General features: G+C 42.5%; 1 protein-coding gene across 3 annotated transcripts in view; it reads right to left on the bottom strand.

The window, feature by feature from the left end:
* wdr11 (WD repeat domain 11) overlaps window positions 1-24,231 on the bottom strand; it is a 157,924-nt gene that overhangs the window by 38,098 nt on the left and 95,595 nt on the right. For 2 of the 3 annotated variants that reach the window (XM_070542160.1, XM_054749853.2), the window contains exons 15-23: window positions 23,897-24,018; window positions 23,549-23,696; window positions 16,094-16,200; window positions 15,515-15,629; window positions 14,106-14,277; window positions 13,882-13,990; window positions 11,931-11,993; window positions 6,534-6,599; window positions 5,702-5,876 (exon numbers count right to left, since the gene is read on the bottom strand). In XM_070542160.1, the coding sequence (XP_070398261.1) occupies window positions 5,702-5,876; window positions 6,534-6,599; window positions 11,931-11,993; window positions 13,882-13,990; window positions 14,106-14,277; window positions 15,515-15,629; window positions 16,094-16,200; window positions 23,549-23,696; window positions 23,897-24,018 (1,077 nt within the window). Of the gene's footprint in view, window positions 1-5,324; window positions 5,604-5,701; window positions 5,877-6,533; window positions 6,600-11,930; window positions 11,994-13,881; window positions 13,991-14,105; window positions 14,278-15,514; window positions 15,630-16,093; window positions 16,201-23,548; window positions 23,697-23,896; window positions 24,019-24,231 lie in introns of those variants that run through there. The other variant, XM_070542161.1, reaches the window with a different exon arrangement.

Raw genomic sequence — 24,231 nt, forward strand, 5'->3', positions numbered from 1 at the left:
CCTGCTGCCACTCTAATCAGCTGATTTACTCAAAACACCTGCAAAGGCCTTTAAAAGGTCCCTCAGTCTTGTTTTGAAGGCACCACAATCATGGGGAAGACTTCTGACTTAACAGCTGTCCAAAAGACAATCATTGACACCTTGCACAAGGAGGGCAAGACACAAAAGGTGATTGCTAAAGAAGCTGGCTGTTCGCAGAGCTCTGTGTCCAAGCACATTAACAGACAGGCGAAGGGACGGAAAAAATGTGGTTGAAAAAAGTGTACAAGCTCTAGGGATAACCGCACCCTGCAGAGAATTGTGACGACAAACCCATTCAAAAATGTGGGGGAGATCCACAAAGAGTGGACTGCAGCTGGAGTCAGCGCTTCAAGAACCACCACAAGGAGACTCATGAAAGACATGGGATTCAGGTGTCGCATTCCGTGTGTCAAGCCACTCTTGAACATGAAACAGCGCAAGAAGCGTCTCGCCTGGGCCAAGGACAAAAAGGACTGGACTGATGCTGAGTGGTCCAAAGTTATGTTTTCTGATGACAGCAAGTTCTGCATTTCCTTTGGAAATCAAGGACCCAGAGTCTGGAGGAAGAGCGGAGAAGCACAGAATCCACGTTGCATGAGGTCCAGTGTAAAGTTTCCACCGTCAGTGATGGTGTGGGGTGCCATGTCATCTGCCGGTGTTGGCCCACTCTGTTTCCTGAGGTCCAGGGTCAATGCAGCCGTCTACCAGGAAGTTTTAGAGCACTTCATGCTTCCTGCTGCTGACCAACTTTATGGGGATGCAGACTTCACCTTTCAACAGGACTTGAGACCTGCACACAGTGCCAAAACCACCAGCACCTGGTTCAAGGACCATGGTATCCCTGTCCTTGATTGGCCAGCAAACTCGCCTGACCTTAACCCCATAGAAAATCTATGGGGTATTGTGAAGCGGAGGATGCAATACGCTAGACCCAACAATGCAGAGGAGCTGAAGACGACTATCAGAGCAACCTGGGCTCTCATAACACCTGAGCAGTGCCACAGACTGATCGAGTCCATGCCACGCCGCATTACTGCAGTTATTGAGGCAAAAGGAGCCCCGACTAAGTATTGAGTGCTATACATGCACATTCTTTTCATGTTCATTCTTTTCAGTTGGCCAACATTAGAGAAACAAACATTTTTTCATTGGCCTTTAGAATATTCTAATTTTCTGAGATACCAGATTTGATGTTTTCATTGGTTGTCACCTATAAATATCAAAATTAAACGTAATAAACATCGGAAATACATTGGTCTGTGTGCATTGCATGAATATAATGTACAAGTTTCACGTTTTGAATGGAATTACTGAAATATTTTCAACCTTTTGATGATATTCTAATTTACTGGCCAGCACCTGTAAATATAGAATATCAACCTGCTTGGTCTTTGGATGTTTAATCAGAAGATTCTAGAATTCTTTGCTTTTTCAGGGATCAAACACACTTTGTCTCAATTCAGACAAAGTCAGGTTTATAAAAGATAAGACATTTATTTTCTAAACAAATAAAAACATGTCAAGTTAACTAGGGATGTCCCGATCCGATCACATGATCGGCCCCGATCACGAGGTTTCAGACAGATCGGGACTCGGGCTTTACTTCCCGATCCGGAGTTGGATACTGGGTTCAAATTACAGGAGAGCAACTTGGATCTCCTTAAAGGCTGTCAGGCTCCCCTGATGCCCTTAGCTTACACACCCAGAAGGAGCACAAAAGATCCAGTTTCTACCTTTATTCTATTATTTATATGGACTCAGCGTAGCGGGGATTCTTCTGAGCAGAGCAGCAGGCAGACCGCTGATTATTCATGAACTCCAGCTGCGTTCTGCACACGGCCACAGTCACATTTTCTAAGTGGCGTCACCAAAAAATATATAATTAACACACAGTCATTCGTGTCCGTTCATTTTCTCTCTGGTAAGTTCTGTCTCTACTTGAGCATGACGTGTGGACGCGCTCGCGCTGCAGCGCTCGTCACTGGAGCAGCCGGGCAGCGCGGCGCACGTCCCGCTTTTTTTGTGGTCAATAGATCAATTTGATCTGCTGGTTAAAAAGTTCCTGAAGAAGAAGGAAGCAGGCAGGAGTTTTTCTGGGGGACTGGGAGATGCAGGAAGATCAGAGACAGACAGGCCAGGAAGACAGGAAAATAAAAACCAAGAAAACAAAACAAAGTTCTTAAAAAATGAAGTTTAGGTAGATTGATCCCACTACACGTTTGTACCTGTATAAAGCAATAATTTATCAGCATGTAGTATTTATATAGTTGATACAATTCAGATCATCTTCAAAACTCCGTCCCATGCCCAGGGGCGTATCTAAGCATTTTGGGGGCCGAGGCAAAGTAGACCCCTGCCAGGTATTTTAAGTTGAAGTGCTCTCTGTTTTTATACTAGACTTTTTATATTTGCAATAAAGTCCAAAAGTGAAGAATTTATGTTATTTATTACTTGATCGTTCAAGCTACCTCACAGAAGTGATCTGTTGTTAAAAATGAAAATCGTCGTCGTCGTCGTCTTCCTCCGCTTATCCGGGTCCGGGTCGCGGGGGCAGCATCCCAACTAGGGAGCTCCAGGCCGTCCTCTCCCCGGCCTTGTCCACCAGCTCCTCCGGCAGGACCCCAAGGCGTTCCCGGACCAGATTGGAGATGTAACTTCTCCAACGTGTCCTGGGTCGACCCGGGGGCCTTCTGCCGGCAGGACATGCCCGAAACACCTCCCCGGGGAGGCGTCCAGGAGGCATCCTGACCAGATGCCCAAACCACCTCAACTGGCTCCTTTCGATCCGGAGGAGCAGCGGTTCTACTCCGAGTCCCTCCCGAATGTCCGAGCTCCTCACCCTATCTCTAAGGCTGAGCCCGGCCACCCTACGGAGGAAACTCATTTCGGCCGCTTGTATCCGCGAAGGTAATTAAATAAAAAATAAGGAACATTCTGGAACTGTTTGTTCCTTTTCTTTTATGTATCGAAAGTATCGGATCGGGACTCGGTATCGGCAGATTCTCAAAATCAAATGACTCGGACTCGAGGGCAAAAAAAACCTGATCGGAACATCCCTAAAGTTAACCAAGGCTACTGTGATGGATGAATCTAAGAGGATGAGACGTGATGTATGGTGATTTAATGGTGTGTGTTTATCAGAATCTTGTATCTAGAAGAACTGAGTTCTAGGTGTGAAAAAGAATTTGGTTTGCATTAAACTATGAAGTTGGTTCTTATCAAAACGTCGTCAGACCCAATCATGTGTGTCTACCTCACCCTTTCTTTGGGGACCCTCTTCACGGATCCGGAGGCCAGGGAGGTCGGATGACCTCTGGGCACCGAGGTTCAGCAGATTAACCGCAGCACCGACGCTCCAGTCCAGAGATGTCACCAGGCACACAGGTTGGAATTAATTTGCATCTAGAACAGCCGTTTCTGAATAGCTGAAGGGATCGTTTCGCTGTGTCAACTGTAGGCAGCTTTTAGCTTGTCAAGAGATGCGATGGGAGCAGAGTTTCCCCTCGATGGCCAGTCAGAGTTAGCTCAACTAAGGATGCTGAATCTCACAGAATGATGGAATGATGAATCACTCTCCAGTGATTCTGTTTTAATATTCTCATATTATGATTTCTTGGCCAACCGGGACGTGCCGTGTTAAGAGGTGTTAACAACAAACCCTCAGAACATCCCGCCTTCTTTCAGATACAGGATGCTCTGATTTGTGGCTAAGAAAATATCTATGTGCAGCGATGTTACTTTCACTTTAATTGATCTCTAATGAACATTGCGTCTGAGTGTAGATAATGATTCACTTGTTAAACCAAACATTACTGATCATCATAATAACATTCGTTTCAACTTCAGTAATTCAAGCACAGATTAATCAACCTTATTAATTCAAGCACAGATTAATCAACCTTATTAATTTAAGCACAGATTAATCAAGACATTATTATTATTCATCAACCATTATTGTTCATTCGACCATACGATTATTTACTATAACGGTTCAGTCCTTTATTCTGTGCAGGACAGCCTAGATAAGCAGACAGCCTTGGCAGAGAAGAACCTTGAGAAGGGAACATGATGTTGACAATAGGTTATCATGTGTTCAGAGCTGCAGAGAGGCCCGGACTCCAGCTGATGGAATGGCAGGATCCGGCAGATTAAAGGCAACAAATGTAGACTCCTGTCTCCATATGACCAGATACTGGTCAAACTGTACATGAAAAACTGACCGTTTGTGGATGTTACATAAGCAACTGGGAATCTGCATGTGGCTTTTATTTAGAAAGTTTCTGGATATTTTACACTTCTTTCATGTTTACTTCCTGTCTGACCCAAAAAGAACTGCTGAGGTTGACGCATTTAGAAAGCGTAGCGTATAGAAAATAGATCAAAAGCGTAGGCAACGCATCTCTATGCTTCTGAAACGTAACGCTTTGCGGCCTGTGGAAATGCACCCATCCACTATAACTGCGGCTAATTGCTGAGTACTACTTTTCGTGGACGTTATGCATCTGATGGAAAAGGCTGGTAAGCCCATCCCTGTCCCATAGAGCCCCATGCATACTGAATTGTATGTTTCTCATCATTAGACTGTGGAGTTAGACATCCACCTACGGACATATGTCAATCACAGAGCGTGCACGTTCGTTTGTAGAAATAGCTCGACATATGCAGAGTTGGCGACATTTCTTATGGACGGGTACATCTTTTAAATATATATTTACAAATGACTAAACAGTATAACATGAAAATAATAATGGCAAAAGAATGATGTTTTGCTCTGTTGCGCAGCTAGAGGCGATGCTTTTAGACGTATGGATGTCGGCGGGAGGTGCGATACATTTTTTCTGCCTCTAGATGGTGCGCTCTGAAAAAAGTTTGCCTTAAGGTGACTTTTTTGAGCAGGGATGCTACATGAGTTAAGTAACTACAGAGATGTTTGTTCTGAGTTGAAAATTCTGGCTATTAATCATTGCCACAGCAGTTTTATGTCCAACTGCGCCAAATGTTGCAGCAGAATGTCTGGGTGGCTCTGAAGAAGTCCGAACATTGTGGTCGCTGCATGGCCCCTCATTAACAAGCGGTTAAAAAACTGGCAAAAACAGCAAAGCATAATCAATAAAATGAAAAGGAGAGAGCTGGTAGTTCACCAGAAACAACATTACATAGCTATTTGGGAGAGATAACTGGACCTCTTCCAGCTGAAATGAGACCGTTTGTTTAAACTCGACTAAAAACCTTAACGCCACCCAAAAACTCCAAAATATTCCGATTGAGGGAACAATTTCTTCCTTGTGTCTAAAGCCCCAGAATGTGGACAGAAAAAGCACACAGAACCAAAAGCTGCCTTTCCTAACGATCTCCTGGGGTTCTTTAAACTCTCAGATTCTGGTCTATCTCTGCGAAACAACAAGAAAAAATAAGTGAAAGACTATCTGGAAACGGTGAAAGCCTTCAACGTTTTCAAGTAACTTCAAAGGAGTCCAAAAGAAACGACTTTAACAATCGCGGGTTCTGAGTATTGTCTATAAAAGCCTTGGCTCAGTTGTGTCGTCAACAAGAGATGTTTCTTCATAAATGAGTGTTTTTAACTGGAGGAAGAGAAAGAAAGAGATGAATAAAAGAAAAAGGTAAAACCAGGAACCCTGGAGTAACTCAGGACCGCGAGTGGGGAGGACATTTTACCAACCTGAAAGTAGGAATTCTCACAGAGGACATCGTGACAGATGTCCAGGTGGATCTGGGGGGAGGTTTGGCTTTCTTCACCTCCCTCCTTCACACTTAACTGACGAGCTTGTGCAAAAGACTGGAGGTAATGGGACGCCACCGTCCAGAAGTGAAGGTCGGACTCGTCCCCGAACAGGCTGCAGTCAAACACGGAGATGCATCAGCTGGTTATGGAGGGGAGGGGTCACACTTTCTAACTACTACACTTACTAATGACCACACTTTCTTTCTGCTTCCTGCAGCCCACGCCTCGCTCCATCACACCCCCCCCCCCCCCCCGCCTTTTCCTCTATCATTTACTTCCCACAGCAGCCTCACACAGCTGTTGCTAGGTTACCGTACAACATTAACAATGGCATTGAAGTTCGACGGCGAAGACAAGCCAACATCATAACCTCATAACCGTGAGTTCTCTGTGACGGGGAGGCCGCATCACTCCAAAACAAAAATACTAATAAAAAGTGTGTGATAAATCAAGACTCTAATAACAGGATGCAAGCAGGGGAAGATATTGTATTTCTGCTCCGACCGGCTGATGGAGATGTGTGAGGAGCTCAAGGGAAATGAGAGCCGAAGCAGAAACTGAATCAGATTTGCTGACTTCAGCTCTCGTGCCAAAAATCCTAAATACTGTGAAGAGAATGTTTTCTTATTTTGGCAGATGTATTATAACTATTAAAAGTCCTAAATAAACAGTAACAGGTAAAAATGGTAACTACTGTGTAGTTACAGGTGATGTAAACCCCAGTGCTGCGGTACCTGTACAGTCAAAAGCAGAAAGTTGTGTGACCCACCGTGAGACGAGGAGGCAGCGCTGCAGAAGACTGAGTTCTGGGTCCTGAAGGACACTCTTCATGTCACTGAGGAGCCAATCACAAACAAATCATCAGCCTTAAAAACAAGTGAGGCGTCTCTTCTTATCTGTCATAACACAATTTATGTTGGTGGGTCTCATTACTCTCACGTCCTTCTGGACATGTTAGAGTACGTGGTTGCTGCATCTAAAAGATGTTTTAAAGGCACACTTGGCAGCTTTGCTTGCTTTTAGCACCCCCTAGTGTCCGTTATTATTCTCTGTGGTCAAAGCAAAAGTGAAACGTATCTCCTGGTTGTGCGTTCGTCTTTTTAACACCTTCATCTACCTGCTGAAACGTCTCCTCAGCAGCTCCAACATGTCAGCTCCCCCCACCAGCAGGTAGTGGCCCGGCAACTCTGAAGTTGCAGTTGCAGTATTCTGGCCACAGAGGGCAATGGGGTCTGAGTGAAATTTCATTACCCCTGTAATCGGTCATTGTAGCATATAATGGCTCGAGGAAATTATTTAAAAATATGAAAGTTTCCCAGTATGCCTTTAATCCAAAAAATGATACGGAGGTGTAACCATGGCGACACTAACAGTTGGCTTCAGCCACGTTAGCAATTTAGATAGAAGAAAACACACTGAAGCAAGGGGGTGGGGTGGGGTGGGGGGGGGTGGGGGTGAGAGAGACAGGATTAGAGAAAATGAGTGAGATATAGAGGGGTGAGTGAGTGAGAGAGAGAGAGAGAAAGAGACAATGAGTGACAGATAGAGGGGGGAAGAGTGATTGAGAGGGTGAGAGAGAGACATGGGGGGTGAGTGAGTATGAGGGGGGGAGAGAGTGACAAAGAGAGGGGGAAAGACATATATACATATATAAAAATATATTAATATATATATAAATATAAATATATTATTAAATTAGTGCTGTCAGTCGTTTAAAAAATTTAACTAATTAATCGCACAATTTTCTGTAATTATTTGTGATTAATCACAATTTATCTGATCATTAGTCTGGCCGCTCTTACACTTTTTTCCAACTTTATATTTCTCAATGAAAAAAATAGTTGTCACAGACTCCATAGTAACTTTCAGAGAATCCACAAATAGTGGCTTTCAAATGGTTTTGTTACTTTTTGCAAGTCTGGAAAAGCAGCAGATGAGACGGCATGTTTGATAAGTTAGTTTTTCATCTGATAATATTAGGACATGTCAGTAATGTGTGAGGGGCTTTTATAAACACTGTATAACTAACACTCCTGGACAGGGTATGAATTACACAGAGGCTTCTGGGGAGCCCAGTTATTGGGGGGGGGGTGCCTCGGTCCCCAGAATGCCTTGAAAAGGCTCTGGGTTTGTGACAGAGATTTGAAGGTGATCTGAATTATATCACATGTATGAATATGACGTGTATAACTTACTGCTTTATACGGGTAAAAACGTGTAGTGGAGATAAATCTAACTACGTTTTACTTTTCAACACTTTGTTTTGTTTTCTTGTTTTTATTTAACTATTTTCCTGTCCTGTCTGTCTCTCATCTTCCTGCATCTCCTCTAAACTCTCCAGAAAAAAAACTGCTGCCTGGATTCTTACTTTTTCACCTCATCAGTTACTTTTGAGAAGATCGAAGGGATCTTCTGACGGCAAAGCGGAGTGCGAGTTTCGATGCTACGTCAGTGAGGTGAAATCACTGCAGCACAGGTGATGAGCTCCGCAGTAGCAGAGCGCTTCAGGCACAAATAAGACAGAAAGTAGAGAACATGTGCGGACATGAACGTTCGTGGGTTAATGATAGTTTTTTGGTTGAGCCACTTTGAGAATGGACCGTGCGCTGGACGTAGCAGCCTGGATCACACCAACAATGTGATCTGAGAGTGAGAATAATCTCTCACAAGGCACTGTGGTTGCAGGGGTTGACAGGTACTTGCATGCAACAGGTGCCAGTTTGGAATGTGCTTCTTCTCTCTTCGACCACCACTGTAATGGGCAGTGTCCAATATCCATTTTGGGCTATGCTTTGTACCGATCTAGACAGCGCTCCATGGACAGCATTGTCCATGCTAGCAAGCTTTTCCTCGCCTCTTTTTCTGCTGCTGCTGCTTCTGCTACTTCTAATCATTTCCAGCAGGTCAGACACCAGCATAACGCAATGCTGCCCCCTCCTTCAGAGCCGCTCATGAGTTTGAGGTGTCGGATTATGTAAAACTTTAGATACTGCATTAATTACGTTAATTTTTTTAATGCATTAAACATGTCAAATTAATTAACTAAATTAACGCATTATTTTTCACAGCACTAATCCTATCTATCTATCTATCTATATATATATATATATATAGATAGATAGATAGAGAGAGAGAGAGAGAGAGAGAGAGAGAGAGAGAGAGAAAGACAGACAGAAAGATAGATACAAAGAGGTAGGAAAAGAGAGAGTGAGCTGTCAAGAGAAAGAAAGAAAGAAAGAAAGAAAGAAAGAGAAAGAAAGAAAGAAAGAAAGAAAGAAAGAAGACATTCAGGTCTTCCACTTATGTTTATGTTATGTTTATATATTTAGCAGACGCTTATGTCCAAAGCCACTTACAAGTGATAATCGGCACATTGCCCTTGAGGCTAACAACAACAATAACAACAACAACAACTTGACATCAATCATGGAGAGTAGGGAACAAGGAGTGGACAGTAGAGAGGGGGGGCGGGTGCAGGGAGGGTGCTAGTTTAGAAGATGCTCTCTGAAGAGCAGGGTCTTCAGGAATTTCTTGAAAATTGAAAAGGAAGCCGCTGTTCTGGTAGTGCTTGGAAGGTCATTCCATATTTGTGGAACGATGCATGAGAAGAGTCTGGATTGTCCTGAGCGTGGTGTAGGCACTGCTAGCTGACGATCCTGATATGTACGGAGCGGCCGGGCCGAGACGTAAGCCTTTGCAAGAGGATTCAGGTAGATGGGAGCCGTACCATCTCGGACTTTGTATGCTAGTGTTAGCAATTTGAATTTTATGTGTGCTGCTAGCGGTAGCCAGTGGAGCTCAATGAACAGAGGGGTGACGTGTGCTCTTTTAGGCTGATTGAAGACCAGACGCACCGCTGCGTTCTGGACCATTTGAAGAGGTCTCACAGTACAGCCTGGAAGACCAGTTAGAAGGGCATTGCAGTAATCGAGGCGGGAGATGACAGTAGATTGCACCAGGAGCTGGGTGGCGTGTTGTGTTAGGTATGGTCTGATCTTTCATATGTTATACAGCGCTAAGCGGCATGAACGAGCAACAGAGGCAACATGATCTTTAAAGGTCAGGTGTTCATCAATCACAACACCCAAATTTCGAACTGCCTTTGAAGGATTCAGAGATAGGGAGTCATTTTGGATTGAGATATTGTGCTGTATGGATGGTTTTGCTGGGATGACAAGTAGTTCAGTTTTAGAGAGGTTGAGTTGGAGATGGTGGGATTTCATCCATTTTGATATGTCAGAGAGACAGTTTGATATTCGTGCAGACAGTGTGGTCATCCGGTAGAAATGGCAGATAGAGCTGGGTGTCGTCTGCATAGCAGTGGTAGGAGAAGCCATGTGATCGAATGATCTCACCCAGTGAGGTGGTGTGTATGGCAAAGAGAATAGGTCCTAGTACGGAGCCCTGGGGGACTCCTGTGGCAAGATGGTGCACGGTAGAGGATTGTCCAAGCCAAGATACACTGAATGATCGTCCTGTGAGGTACGATTCAAACCAGGCGTGTGCTTTCTCTGTGATGCCCATGCTAGAGAGTGTGGACAAAAGGAAGCCATGGTTGGCAGTGTCAAATGCAGCCGATAAGTCAAGCAGGATAAGCACTGAGGATTTGGCAGTCGCTCTAGCTTCTTTTAAGGATTCCGTCACTGCTAACAGAGCAGTTTCAGTGGAGTGGCCCTTTTTGAACCCAGATTGGTAAGGGTCTAGCAGACAGTTTTGTGAGAGGTATTCTGTGATCTGCTTGAAAGCCACCCTTTCAATGATTTTGGACAGAAAAGGGAGGAGAGAGATAGGTCGGTAGTTCTCCACATGATTTGGAGGAAGAGATGTTTTTTTAGCAGCGGTTTAACCCGAGCATGCTTGAGAGAGGTGGGAAATGTACCAGATGTCAGTGAAGCGTTGACCACATGTGTGACTGCTGCGGCTACTGTAGGAGCAACAGCTTGGAGCAGCTTAATTGGAATGGGGTCAAGTGGGCATGTAGTAGGGTGGCTGCATTTGAGAAGCTTGGACACACAGTTCTCAGTACCTCGGAGATAAGTACTTGTAGTTGTTCGCTACCATTTTAGTCTGGACTGTACGTAGCATTACTATGATAAATATATAGTTACCACTTAAAATCATTCTAGTTATTAATTTAGCCGTGTTGAATTCAATTTAATTACGTTAACAACTTTGTTCAAATGACCATGCCAGTCTTCAGTTCTCACTGCCTCCTGGCTGCGGTCTGTGTAGCTAGCTAAAAATAGTATCAACAGCTGAGGCTCTGTCCTCTGAGCACATACTTAGTATTTTGATAGAATCGAATTCATGACATTTTTATCATTCACATATTTCTGTATCTGCTGTTGGACGATAGAACAAGTATGAATTACTGAGTGGAGCGCGGGTCCGGCAGACTACCTGCAATCCGTTGCTATCCCAAAGCTCTCCTCATGTTCGCTCGTCTCATCGCATGAGTGAAAAAAAACAAAAGCTGCTCCTTTGTCACTCAACAGAGAGAAGGAGAAAAACCTCTCGCTCTATAAACTGCGATAAAGCAATACTCGTGAACCGAGTCGCTACTTTTGGCCCTTCTTTAGAGAAATAAATCTAGGGGTGAAAAATCTGTAAATCTAGCCAAAAAGACAGTTGGAAAAACAGAAGTGGAACTGAAACTGAAGGGGAATATGCAATTTGATTGGTTGGAAGCGTCATGTGGGGCGCTGTGCCAGCTAGATGCAGAAATTAAAGGAGAAGCGCTGCAGCCCAATATTGCCCAAAATGTTTAATCTGTTTGTTTATCCACAAGGAGGGAAAATTATTTTCCAGGACAACTCAAAAATTTCCAGGACATTTTGCAATTCCCCCCATTTTCCATGTGTTTTCCATGACTGGAAAATTGGACTATCATTTTCCAGGTTTTCCAGGACGCGTGGGAACCCTGAAGTGATGGCGGGGCAGAGGAGCTTATTCCTGGTCCGGAGCCGGTCCGCAGCAGCGCGGTATACATAATTTGGTATATAAGTTGCTCCGGAGTATAAGTCACAGGACCAACCAGACTATGAAAAAAAGTGTGATTTATAGTCCGGAAAAAACAGTAAACATTCCTCTCTATAAACCCAGACGATCCAGCGTGTCTTACAGCATGTAGTTGTCATTAAAACACAGAACCAATGCAATAACTTACTTTGACAATGAGTTGAGCTGCTCCTGGATCAGGCCTTTTATCTCCACTTTCTCAGTGTAATCTCTGAAACGGGGAGATCAAAGTAAATGAAATGTCTCCTTTCATGTTTCCTGAAATAAAACCTGAACCAACATCGTACAACCTGTTAGGAGAAGTCAATTCTAACAGATATGCTGAGGTCAAATGGTGAAGGCAGTTAATTTGGCTGTGAACAGGGCGGCCGTATTAAAAAGGATCAAAGGAAGTGATGATGCACCCAGAACCGAATGAAAGGCCCAAGGTCGCCTCTGCTGGCGTTCATCTCAACATGGAAACTAAATGTTTAGTGTGAAATAGAGGACGTGGCGTGTAACAGAGTCGGGTTTAGATTCAGACAGAGTGTTGGGCATCAAAAACGGAGGGAAAGTTTTGTGAGAACTCATTTGAAAAGATTCATATTTGTGCTAACGAGGAACCAGTCTGAAAATAGCATCTCTTTATAATTAATAAAGGAAGATAATTTTATGACCGCTGAATCTTCTGCATACATATTCAAACTTGTCGTCTGTGTTGAGGCTGCTCCAGGGAGCTTAGAGGATCCGTTCATCTGTCTTCATTTCCAAGTTGTGCAGCGAACAACTCCCAAGTTAAAATGCAGTCCAGCCTAAAGGAGTTTTCCTCCATGATTAATGTTTGGAGGTAATTCCAACTAAAGTTAACTTCTTAGTAGGGATGTAAGAAATGATCGATATGGCAATATATCGTGATGTTTGTTCCAGCGATATTATATCGATATTCAAAAGCTGTGTATCGAATTTTTGGAAGAATTTACAAGCAAACATTTGTGTATTTTCTTTTCTTTTGGTGCAATTCAAACGCCGACCACTAGTTGGAAGCAGTGTGCAGTGGGCTTTGTTTCCAACACTGCAACATAAATCCTTCTATTATGGTTCAGATACCTCATGTTAACTCATTAACTGCCACTGACGACAACAGTCGTTATTTTGAATCCAACTGGTCACTGCATTTGCATTTTTTTTTACCGTGTATGCATCGGAACGAGCCCCCGCACCATCAGAACAAGCATCCCAGCTCTAAAGCCGATTTTCATCCGCGTACGTCACACGTCACATGACCAGGAAGCAGAAAATCCATGTGTTAGGAGATCATTTTGGGCCGCTGCTATAAAAAAAATAAGTGAGGTGCGAACCGGAAAAGCTTCTGCCGATCAGAATTCAACAACGGATTATGAAAGAACGGATAACGCTCCAACTGCGCAGATTCTTCCTGATGTGGGCTGCATGGTGGCCCAGTTGTTAGCACTGCTGCCTCGCAGCAAGAAGGTTGCAGGTTCGAAACTCGGCTGTGGCCTTTCTGCATGGAGTTGCGTGTTCTCCCCATGCATGCGTGGGCTTCCTCCACAGATCACAACATGCCCTACAAGTTAAAAATTGTACGTCGCTTTGGATAAAAGCGTCTGCCAAATAAATAAACATAAACATGTAAGAGGGGATCCTCCGCTTTGTTTTGTTAGTTTTAGCATTAACATCATCATAGAGCGCAACGTTCTGACTTTAAAAAACTGTGAAAATGCTGAAAAATGCTGGCAGCGAAGGGCCTTTCTGATCAGGAAACGGCCGGCAGTGAATGAGTTAAACATGTTAGGTAAAAGTTTGGACTGTTGACTGAATTTTCCTACAGTAAATTCAGTCAAAAAAATCGCTAATAACGTCTGACTGAATGTATCGCAATATATCATGATATATTTCATCGTCTCCCCCGTATCATGATACGTATCGTATCGCCAGAATTTCACCGATACACACCCCTCGTTCTTAGCGTCTCCATTTAAACAGACCAGCATCCTGAGTCAGCTTTTACGTTTTATGTGTTTAAGCAACATGTGGTCCTCCGTGTTTTAGTCCAAGAAGTTATTAGGGTGGACACGTGTTTGGTGACGTGTTTGACTTACACCTGGGTGATGTCCATAGTGAAGGTTCCAGACCAGGGCTGCAGTAGAAGGAAGGCTTTGAGTGTGAGGGCAGCCCGGGGCAGCAGCAGGTAGGGGCACCACACGGGATCTGAGCGTTTTATACACAAATCAATCAGCACAAAACATATTAGAAATATCTAATCATGGATTTCATCTGCTTTAGTGTAATAAGAAGGGTTAGCGTGACACCCTGACCCCCTCACCAGTCAGGTCTTGTTCATCCATACGATAACTAGCCGACTTCATGGCCATCTCCAGCACTCGGATACAGCCGTCGTCCGATGCCAGCGTGACCTTGTCTGATGTGCACCAGTCGATGTCTAAGATGCGGTAGTTCACATTGCGACCAAAACGCATGCTGCTCACCATTTGAACCTGCAAGGCAGCAGAGCTGAGGGTTTGAAAACCGCAACCGTTACAGCAAAAATGTGAGTTTACAATTACTAACTTTTTATTTGACACTAACCGAATTCTATATAATGCGCCAATAAAGCAGAATAATGGTAAAACTTTATTCAGCGACATGTAAATGAGCGGAGACAGAATAAAGAAGCAACGATAAACAAGTGTAAACTAACTTAAAAAAAACAAACAAAAGAGTCAGGCCTAGTCCACACGTAGCCGGGTTTTTTAAAAACGAATATCCGCCCCTCCAAAAACTTGCATCCACACCACCTCGTTTTAAAAACAAACTCTGTCCACACGTACCAGGATAAATACGTTGTTAAGGACATGCCAGACCTGTAGGCGGCAGTACTTCCCCCGTTCTTAACCTCGTCCTTCGTCTGTGGTCTTCCGCAAGGAGCAGTAATTCCTCTTGCAAAAACAAACAAGCAAAAAGTGCTTGGACAATTGATGGATCGGGTAGTGACAGAGTGCAGCTCTGAGGGCTTCCATGCTGTCGGCTAGTGTAAACACAGGTCTCACACGTGATGTCAGCATTTTTTTGTCGTGGAAAGTGACGTTGCGGACCTTAAAACTCCGGTTTTGTCCGTCCACACGCAGACACCCAAAACGGAGAAAACGCAGATCTTCACTTTGGCCGGAGTTTTTAAAAAGATCCGTTTTCGTGTGAAAAAACTCCGTTTTCGTGTGGATGACAGGTCAAAACGTAGAAAAATATCTACGTTTTGGCAGATCCCCGCTACGTGTGGACAGGGCCTCAGTTTGATAAAAAAAAAAAACACCTTTCTCTGGTTTTATTAGGCAGCAGCAAGTGTAACCCCGCCATCAGCAGAGCGTTGAAGCATTTAGAAAATTGCTCCACATTTCCTCTCCACCCCCCTTCTAGCCTGGCCTGCCAGAGTTTGGGAACTCTCCCATTAACATAACGCCGACTTTGGGCAATAGAATAATTACAGCTGTGATAGAGAATAATTAAATACACCCAACTACAATACTGCTGTGTTTCAGTAGTACATCGTCATGGAAACCAAATGACTCTGCCACAGGAAGCATGCCAACCAAGCTGACCTTAAACACCATTACAGTTGCTTCCTCTTTGTTTCAGCCGAGCGGCTCACTGAAATGATCCTGGCTGTGATTTAACAATCTGCCATAAAGATTAGATTGAAGGAATTAGCTTTGGTGCTGCCAGCCTAGAGAATCTCACCTCTTTGCTGTCCCACACCTCGGCTCCATCTGTGTACATCACCAGCAGCTTCTGGTTTCCTTTACCAGGAGCAAAGCGGATCTTCTTCACCCAGCCACGATGTGTTGGTATTCCCCTGGGAAGATCAAAAGCATGGATCATTTTTAATCTAAAAACGGTAATCTGGGTTGTCTGCATGAAAAAGTTAAACATTTAAAAGATAATTCCACTGGACTGAGAATCCCCAGATAGCAAACAAACATATTCCCTGAGAGCAAACAGGAAGAGTTGTATGTAGTTGCTGACCATAATACGTTATTGATGATGGATTTCTCAAACCTGAGTGACTCTTGGTGATATGATGGGCTGATGTTGAGTCCATGTCAGTTTAAAGTTTAGATTTTACTTTTCTAATAACTCAGCAGAAAATGGTGCAAAATGAATCAAGTCTCTGATTTATCTGCTGATTGTTTTGCAGTTCCATCATTAAACACAGATTTGTGGTATAAGTTTTCTAAATAGTACCTTTTCTCTAAAACCCCCAAAGCTCAGCAGTTTGATTAATGTACCAACACTATTGTGCTGGAGTTTGGCTATTACCTTGACAAACGAGCCTTCAGGTCCCAGAAATTGAGATTGCCATCCACATCTCCAAGCACCAAGGTGTCACCTTTCCAGGCAATGCAGGCAATACTACCCATACTCCCCTGCAATCAAGGAAGTGGGAAGTCAATACCGACTAAAATAATCATGATAATAACTTTGTTGTTCTTGGGCAAAAACATTATATCTTCAACATTTCAGAAAATGAGCAAAACATGTCCTAAGTTATACTGATTCTTTGTTTTGACTTCACTGTCAACTTCATCAGAGCACATGCAGGTGTACACATAAGCAGCAGCAGCAGCAGAAGAAACCACAATAACACCTGCAGGTGCTCTGATGAAGGCAACAGACAAGCTGAAACCAACAGCAAACAAATGAAGGTAGAACACCAACTTTTGCTACTCTGTGCACATAAGAACCAATGTAATAATTGAAAAGAAACAAAGAATAAATATAACAGGAGAGATGCTTTGCTCATTTTCTGAAAAGTTGGAGATAATCTAATAATAAGCTAATTTAATCTAAATGATTTTCCTGTATAAATCGTTGGCTGTTAAGATAAAACATTTAATTTGAATATATCCTATAGGAGACACACAGAGATAGTTCAGAAGTGAAACAAAGTTTATAGGATTTACAGAAGGAGTGCAATAATTGTTTAAATAAAATGAGGCAGGTGCATACATTTGGGCACTGTTGTCATTTTATTGATTCCAAAACATTTAGAACTAATTATTGGAACTCAAAATTGGTTTGGTAAGCTCAATGACCCTTGACCTCCATACAGGTGAATCCATTTATGAGAAAGAGTATTTAAGGAGGCCAATTGTAAGTTTCTCTCCTCTTTGAATATATCCTGAAGAATAGCAAAATGGGGTCTGAGAACATCTCACACATGAGCTGAAAACAAAGATTGTTCACCATCATGGTTTAGGGGAAGGACACAGAATGCCGTCTGTTTACACAGTTTGGAACATAATGAGAAAATGGAAGACCACAGGTCAAGTCAAGGCTCCAAGAGGCAGACCAAAAAAAAAATCTCAGAAGTCTCAGAGTCAACCCACAGACCAGCACCAAAGACCTACAACATCATCTTGCTGCAGATGGAGTCACTGTGCATCGTTCAAGTATTCGGCGCACTTTACACAAGGAGATGCTGTACGTGAGAGTGAAGCCTTTTCTCCACCCACAGCACAAACAGAGCTGCTTGAGGTATGCTAAAGCACATCTGGACAAGCCAGCTTCATTTAGGAATAAGGTGCTGTGGACTTTGGACTGCGGTCCAAAACACCTTCAACCAGAACTGGAAGCTATAGGAAGCGTTTGGAGGCTGTTATTTCTGCAAAAGGAGGATCTACTAAATATTGAGTTAGTTTAATTTTTGTGGCAACCAAATGTATGCACCTGCTTAATTTCATTTAAACAATTATTGCACATTTTCTGTAAATCCTATAAACTTTAAATTCTCAAATACCGCTGTGTGTGTCTACCATATGATATATTTAACAGAATTTCTATTTTATCGTAACAACCAACGGTTTATCCAGGAAAACCACGAAGATTAACAAGGCTGCCCAAAATTATAATCCTGGGTATTTTATTCAAACTTGAAAACACAATTGATGAAGACAATTATTCACAGAGTTGGAAAAAAAAATGCTTCAATTACATCACATAGTGTAAAGTGACATGGTAACACACACAGAAAGCATTGTTATTCAGAGCGTGAAATAATATATAAAGTTTTCCATTCTTATAGGACACGTTCGTATTTTTTGAACGCTTCATTTAAGAATAAATCTAGATAATCAAGTTTTTATAGCAGAAGGTTTCTGAGTTTGTAATGTCTAAAATCTAGAGTTTACATGTTAAAGAAGAAGGATTGTAAACCATTTTACTCCAGTGGGTGGAAGAGTTGTGCTGTTTAGTGGTGATTAAAACCCTTAAGAGTCTAAACCACATGTGTCAGACACAAGGCCCGCAGAGCATTTTTATGTGGCCCGCGAGATAAATATCAAAAGTATATTAAAATTGGCCCGCTGGCCGATTTTACCGCAAAGACTTCAACTCGCTTTGCGACGTCAGCGCAGAGCCAAAGCGCCCCCTCCTTTGTGTTTTTTTCCAGCGTTTGCTGCCGGTCTCTGCAGCTCCGCTGTCTCGGACAAACTACACTCCTCTCACTCAGCACCGAGTTCACTCAGCTATTTTCTAACGTTGAAGCCCAGAAACGGAGATTCTAGCCGCTCAGTAATGTGTTCACGACTGAAAGAGAAAGTTCTCCAACTAACGTCCAGACAGAGCTGATATAACTCCAGCGAGCAGCGACACGCTCAAACCAGCACGACTCTGTGGTTGCTGTGGATGTGTTTCCTCCCCGACACACAACAACGTGGTCAAGCTGCTCAGACATGTTCATCAGCACAAACCTATGTGAGCACCTGTTGTCATCTAATGTTGTCATTATTATGATGAAGATGAACAAAACAACAGGAGTCTCCTCCTCAGCTCAGATCAACCCCATGATGCAGGTATCTGGCTGGAACAGGTGAGCATCACAGTAAACCAGTGGAGCAAACTGAGCTTTAAATATGTTGGTTTGATGCTCTTTTTCTGCTCCAAAACAGGAAAGTTAACAGGTGAGATGTTGCATTTTCATTTAAGATAAAATGATATTTTTATTTTGTTGTTGGCCCGTGAGAAAAGATTTAACCTACAGTAAACAGGAAGTGGAAAGGCTGCAGATAGATGAATAGAATAGAAAATCCCTTTATTGTTCCTCAGTGGGGAAAGCTAGACGTCACAGCAGCGATGACACGTATTACAGGAGAAAAAAAGGAGAATAAAAAATAAGAAAAATGAATAAACAAGAAAACATAAATCCTGAATAGATTTTAAAAATGCTGATTATACCACAAGTAATGAATACCACTGATGCCTTTTATTTAAAACTGACTTGCTCGTGTGTAATTTGGTTATTCCACATTCAGTGTTGATGCAGAAATAAGTTTGTTTCCAAATTTAAAGGTTCAAAATTGCATATATGTTGATAAGGAAAATGGGCAAATTTGCCGTCACTTTTTCAAAAAATATTAAGTTTGGCCCTCGACTCTGTCCCAGAGTTTCATTTCGGCCCCGTGTGAGTTTGACACCCCTGGTCTAAACTGTGGAAGTGTTTGTGAGTTTTGCCTAAAAAAGAAGCAGCAGTGACACATTAAGGGTGCGCTTGCAAAGCTGATTATGACAAAAATAAATTCAATACTAATCTTTGTTTTAATTTTGTGGTTGCTTGGAGCCTACATCAAAACTCAAAAGTCACTAATTGCACAGCAGTCGTTTGAGCAATACCTGATTTTACTATTTTCCAGTCATGAAGCTGTATAAAAAAACTTTTAATAGTAAAACTAATCAATCAATCAATCAACTTTTATTTATAAAGCACTTTATCCTACAATACATGCAACTCAAAGTGCTTAACAAATTAAAAAGGCCCCGCATGCCCACATTCTCTCCCATCCCCAGCATTTTAAAAACAGTCTGACAATAAAAACCCCATCACAACACTCATCCTCCAGTGTCGGTACAGGATCTGCTCGGGTGCAGGATCGACTCGGGGTCCTTCGACTGCCGATGACGTCACATTACTGCAAATCTACTCGGCTTTCACACATACGTTTTGGAAAGACATCAGCAGTTTTGTTAATAAATTCTTGTTTGTTAACACCTAAATGTTTTCTTTATAATTGTAATTTGTTAATAAAACACCATATTATTAGCCTGGCAAGCCAGACTAAATAAATGCATTATTTAGTCTGGCAATGCTCCATTGACGGCTCTCGGTTGTGAGGCGGGTTCTACCGTTGTCTTTCAAATGATCCGCATGTTACTGGACAATGAATGTGACATACTCACCGCAACAGCTATCGGTAAATGAGGCGGTCCGCAGTTGAAAAAGGAGAAAACACATAATTTTTCCTTTAAAAAAGCACTTAAATACATCTATCTGCTCCTGATTCTAATGATGCCCAAGTTCTAATTGTCCAAAATTTATGTAAAAGCTGTTTCAAACGAGCTGTCGCCATCTTGTTTCACTCTGTTGCATCATCCCACCCACCAGGCATATAGAGTGCCCTGATTGGCCCACAAAGCGGATAAAGCTCTGTGATTTGTTCACTAAGCAGATAGAGCACTATGATTGGCCCACCATTATGGACCAATCACAGCACTTTATGTGTTTGAAACCCCTCTAGAGAGCTGTGATTGGCCAGCCAGAATGCTGTTAGGGGCTGCGGAGGTTCCAGTGGAGCGTTCCTAGACCAAACTTTGCAAAGCAAGAATTTGGTCTAGTTCACTAGGCTAGCATATTATCTTTGTTTTGTAAAGAATGTGAAACTGCATAAAACCAACATCGGACTGACAAAAATAGAACAGTTCTTATACGTGAAGCCATATCTGTTTGTATTAATGTGGAGTTCGTCTGTATATTTGCTTAGTTGTTATCTTAATACATTCTTTGACTCAAAATAGTGCTTGGTGTCTTTCAATAAAGTTCTTATATTTTATTTTATTTTGCCCCATTTTATCAACATCAAGAGCTTTTGAGGGCCGCCGTTTATCATTTGCTTATATTTTACATTTCCTTTAGAAATTCAAACATATTTTCTCCAAAAAGTGTTGATTTTTGGACTACAGGACTACAACCGCTAAGACTACGACCGCAAATTTGTTCTGACCAATCAAAATCATAATGTGATTACGTCACTTCCGTAAGCTTCATGTTCAGCCAATCAACTACTTTGACGTCATCGGCAGTCGAAGGACCCCGAGCCGATCCTGCACCGACACCGACACGCGCGCACACACACACACACACACACACACACACACACACACACACACACACACACACACACACACACACACACACACACACACACACACACACACACACACACACACACACACACACACACACACACACATACATGACCCCTTCTCCATGGTAAAAAAAACACGACTGACTGAGATCAGATGAGCCAGACCAGCTAAGATAAGGATAAGGAAACACCATCAGGGGAGCCATCCGCCCCAGCAGCAGCAGATCTACAGCAGCAGCCGAGGCACTGACACAGGGAACCCAGGGCAGGAAGGGCAGAGACCCTCCCACCTCCACCTAGGCACATGAACTGCTTTGGTTGTCGTCAGATCGCTGCAGCTAGATGTGCATGACTCCTCAGACCTGCAGTCTGAACTCTCATCTTCCATTTAATTGGAGCTGTACTTGACATAACGTCACGTTATCGGCCATATTACCATTACCTGCCTTTTTTATAGCTGAATGTTTTTATGCTAGTTTTATTATATTTTATTCTACTTATTCTTTTTTTTTTTTTATTTATTATTCATGTTATATGTTTCAAATTAGTACCGAAGTAAGTTCCTAGTTTGTGAACTGCTTGTTCACTGACAATGGCAATAAACCTTTTCTGATTCTGATTCTGATAAATGTAGTTTATAAAACAGTTATTCTGCTCACATGCCATGACTTTCATTTTGCCAGCTTCTAGGTCACTGAAACTTTCACTTTCAGCAGCGTTAGTCATCACATTTCTTCTGCTATACAACACCCCACTCACCAGAATTTAATGACTGAGCACAAACAGAATAAAAACAAAGTGAAATAACTTCTGCAGTTGGTAAACAAAAACAGCATATGACTAAAAGAGAGAAGGCTAATGTGAAAACATTCCGTGCAAACCCATCTACAGAATTGGATCATAAAACTTCTCATGAGAGTTCCTGTCTCTTTAGTGACAGAGAAATAAAAACCTTTTATCATCCTGAACACGGTTAATCCTTTGGGGTATTAAGCATCTTAAACAAACCTGCATAAAGACAAGGCTTTAAAACTCCCTTATGAGCCGTAGAGGTGTGAAGAAATGAACCAGAAAAATATTCACAGTCTTAACAAAACAGACGGAAGACATTATTTAAATAGTATATGCAACTGCGGGAACGTTATCATGAATTAAAGTGTAAATAAATTAGTTTAACTGATGTGCTGAATGGAACCATCTAGTTTACTGACGGCACAGGTAACAAAGCCCCGCCCATAATGATGGCTTGTTTTTAAACATTTTCATTTGAAGGCTAACAGCCAGGTAAGCTTTTAAAGCTGCTTTGCGAAGTTTTCCCCTTTCAGAAATGATGTATGGTTTGTCAGAAATCTGTAAAGTGATTGTCTCATCATGTACTGTGATTAAATATAAGCAATACGATTTATTTATTTATTTTTTTGTTGCTAAGCACGCCCCCTGCCCCGCGGAGCTCCGTGCAAAAGGAAACTGAGCGCCGACCAGAACTAACCAATAGCGTTAGACTACCGCTTACTTGCTTTAAATTTAAGGAGTACCTTGGCTGATGCAGAGTTGATGAACTTTTCACGGACAAGAAAGTCTTTAAAATATAAATATATGAAAACACAACATGACATGAGAATAATACTCGTAAAACAACGTGTTTTAGCTCTGTTTGTCAGCTACAGAAGGACATTTATAAACAGAAACGTGAAGTCGCCATCTTAAAAAAACAGAGCAACAGGCTTTTTGTGTGATATGCTTGTCAGCCACTAGGTGGTGCCATGGGATTAGAGAAATACTCCGGAAAGAAGCTTTAAATGTAAGTTATTTGTTGCAGAAGTTGTTCTGGTTGAACACCAATGTTCCCCCTACAAAGGCTCAGGCGTGACGCTGCGCCACGGCTACGAGATCCCCACACACACAGACGCATGAAAAGGAAGCACTCTGCCCCCCCCCCCCCCCCCCCCCCACCCCGAACGGACAATGCACGGCAGCGAAGCAGTCTGCGCTCATCCCCCACAAAATACACTATACCAAATAAAGGCCACTTATTATTACACATCTGGCATTAAGGGTCAAGAACACCTGTGTCCATAATGTTAATGACTAGATGAATTAATTAACTTAAATAACATACATTAATACTACTACATTGCATTACATACTATTTAAAATATTACACACTCTTTGCGGAAATGATATTTTTTTACTTGTACAATCAAAGTTTTATAGTAAATTATACTTTTTATGACAAACTGAAATTTACCAAAATCAGTGTCAGAAAGTCAGAGCTGGACAGAATTTGGCAACCGGCATCAGCGTTCAAAAGCAACATCAGAGTATGTTCAGGTCAACAGAATAATCAATATAAAACAGTTGCAGCCCTACTGGACAGTGATGAAGTTGGTTGCATTATAGAACAGGAACCGTATTTATAAAAGGCGTGGATTTTCACCTTCAACAAAATCAAGTTGTAATTAAAACTGAAACATTACAGAGAACAACACTTAGAGGGTAGAACAGGCTTTAGGCACGCGTCGGTTTACAGGTGGAAAGTAAGAAGACATTAAAAAGAAGGAAAAAATAGACTCACGTCAGGGGGAATTCGTGCACCATCCTTCACTGTGTTGCCCTCCACAGTGATGTGATAGACCTGCCCATCTGTGTCTGTGAATACAAAGTGCTCCCTGGCTGAGATTGCCTGGCTGGTCTCTGCTTTGCTCTCAGCATCTTGTAGGAGACTGATGTGAGGATAAAGGAGGTTGGGAGGTGGGAGGTAGAACAAAAATCGAATAACTCTCGTTCTTGGTTAGAATGCTCTTTTTAATCAGCGAGTCATCTAGAGGACTTGAAACCCGGGGGGCAGAAATATTAATCACAGCATTTGATTTATTTACAAGAATCATCCAAGACCACAACTGTAAAGTGACTGGAGACTTGCCTGATGACTGATGATTCAACGCTACTCTGCTCAGCATCCGACACGGTCTGTCGGGCGATGGCCTCTCTAGCTGCTATCTGCTTCTTCTTTAGGCTCTTCAGATTGTGGGATGGGGACCATTCCTGTGAAATCACACGGAGAACTATCACTGAAACACAGGCAAACTCATTTGTTGACAGAAGAGCAAACAATTAGATGTAAAAAGCAAACGAAGACAAAGAGAAGGGAGGATAGATGCTCTCATAAACGACACAGCACAGTTGCGTCGCTTGGCATTTTTGCAGTACAGTGGCTGTAGTCTGTATGACCCAGAGCGATCATCAATATGGAAATGA

This window comes from Nothobranchius furzeri, chromosome 12 (assembly GCF_043380555.1).
Source record: "Nothobranchius furzeri strain GRZ-AD chromosome 12, NfurGRZ-RIMD1, whole genome shotgun sequence".
NCBI lineage: Eukaryota > Metazoa > Chordata > Actinopteri > Cyprinodontiformes > Nothobranchiidae > Nothobranchius > Nothobranchius furzeri.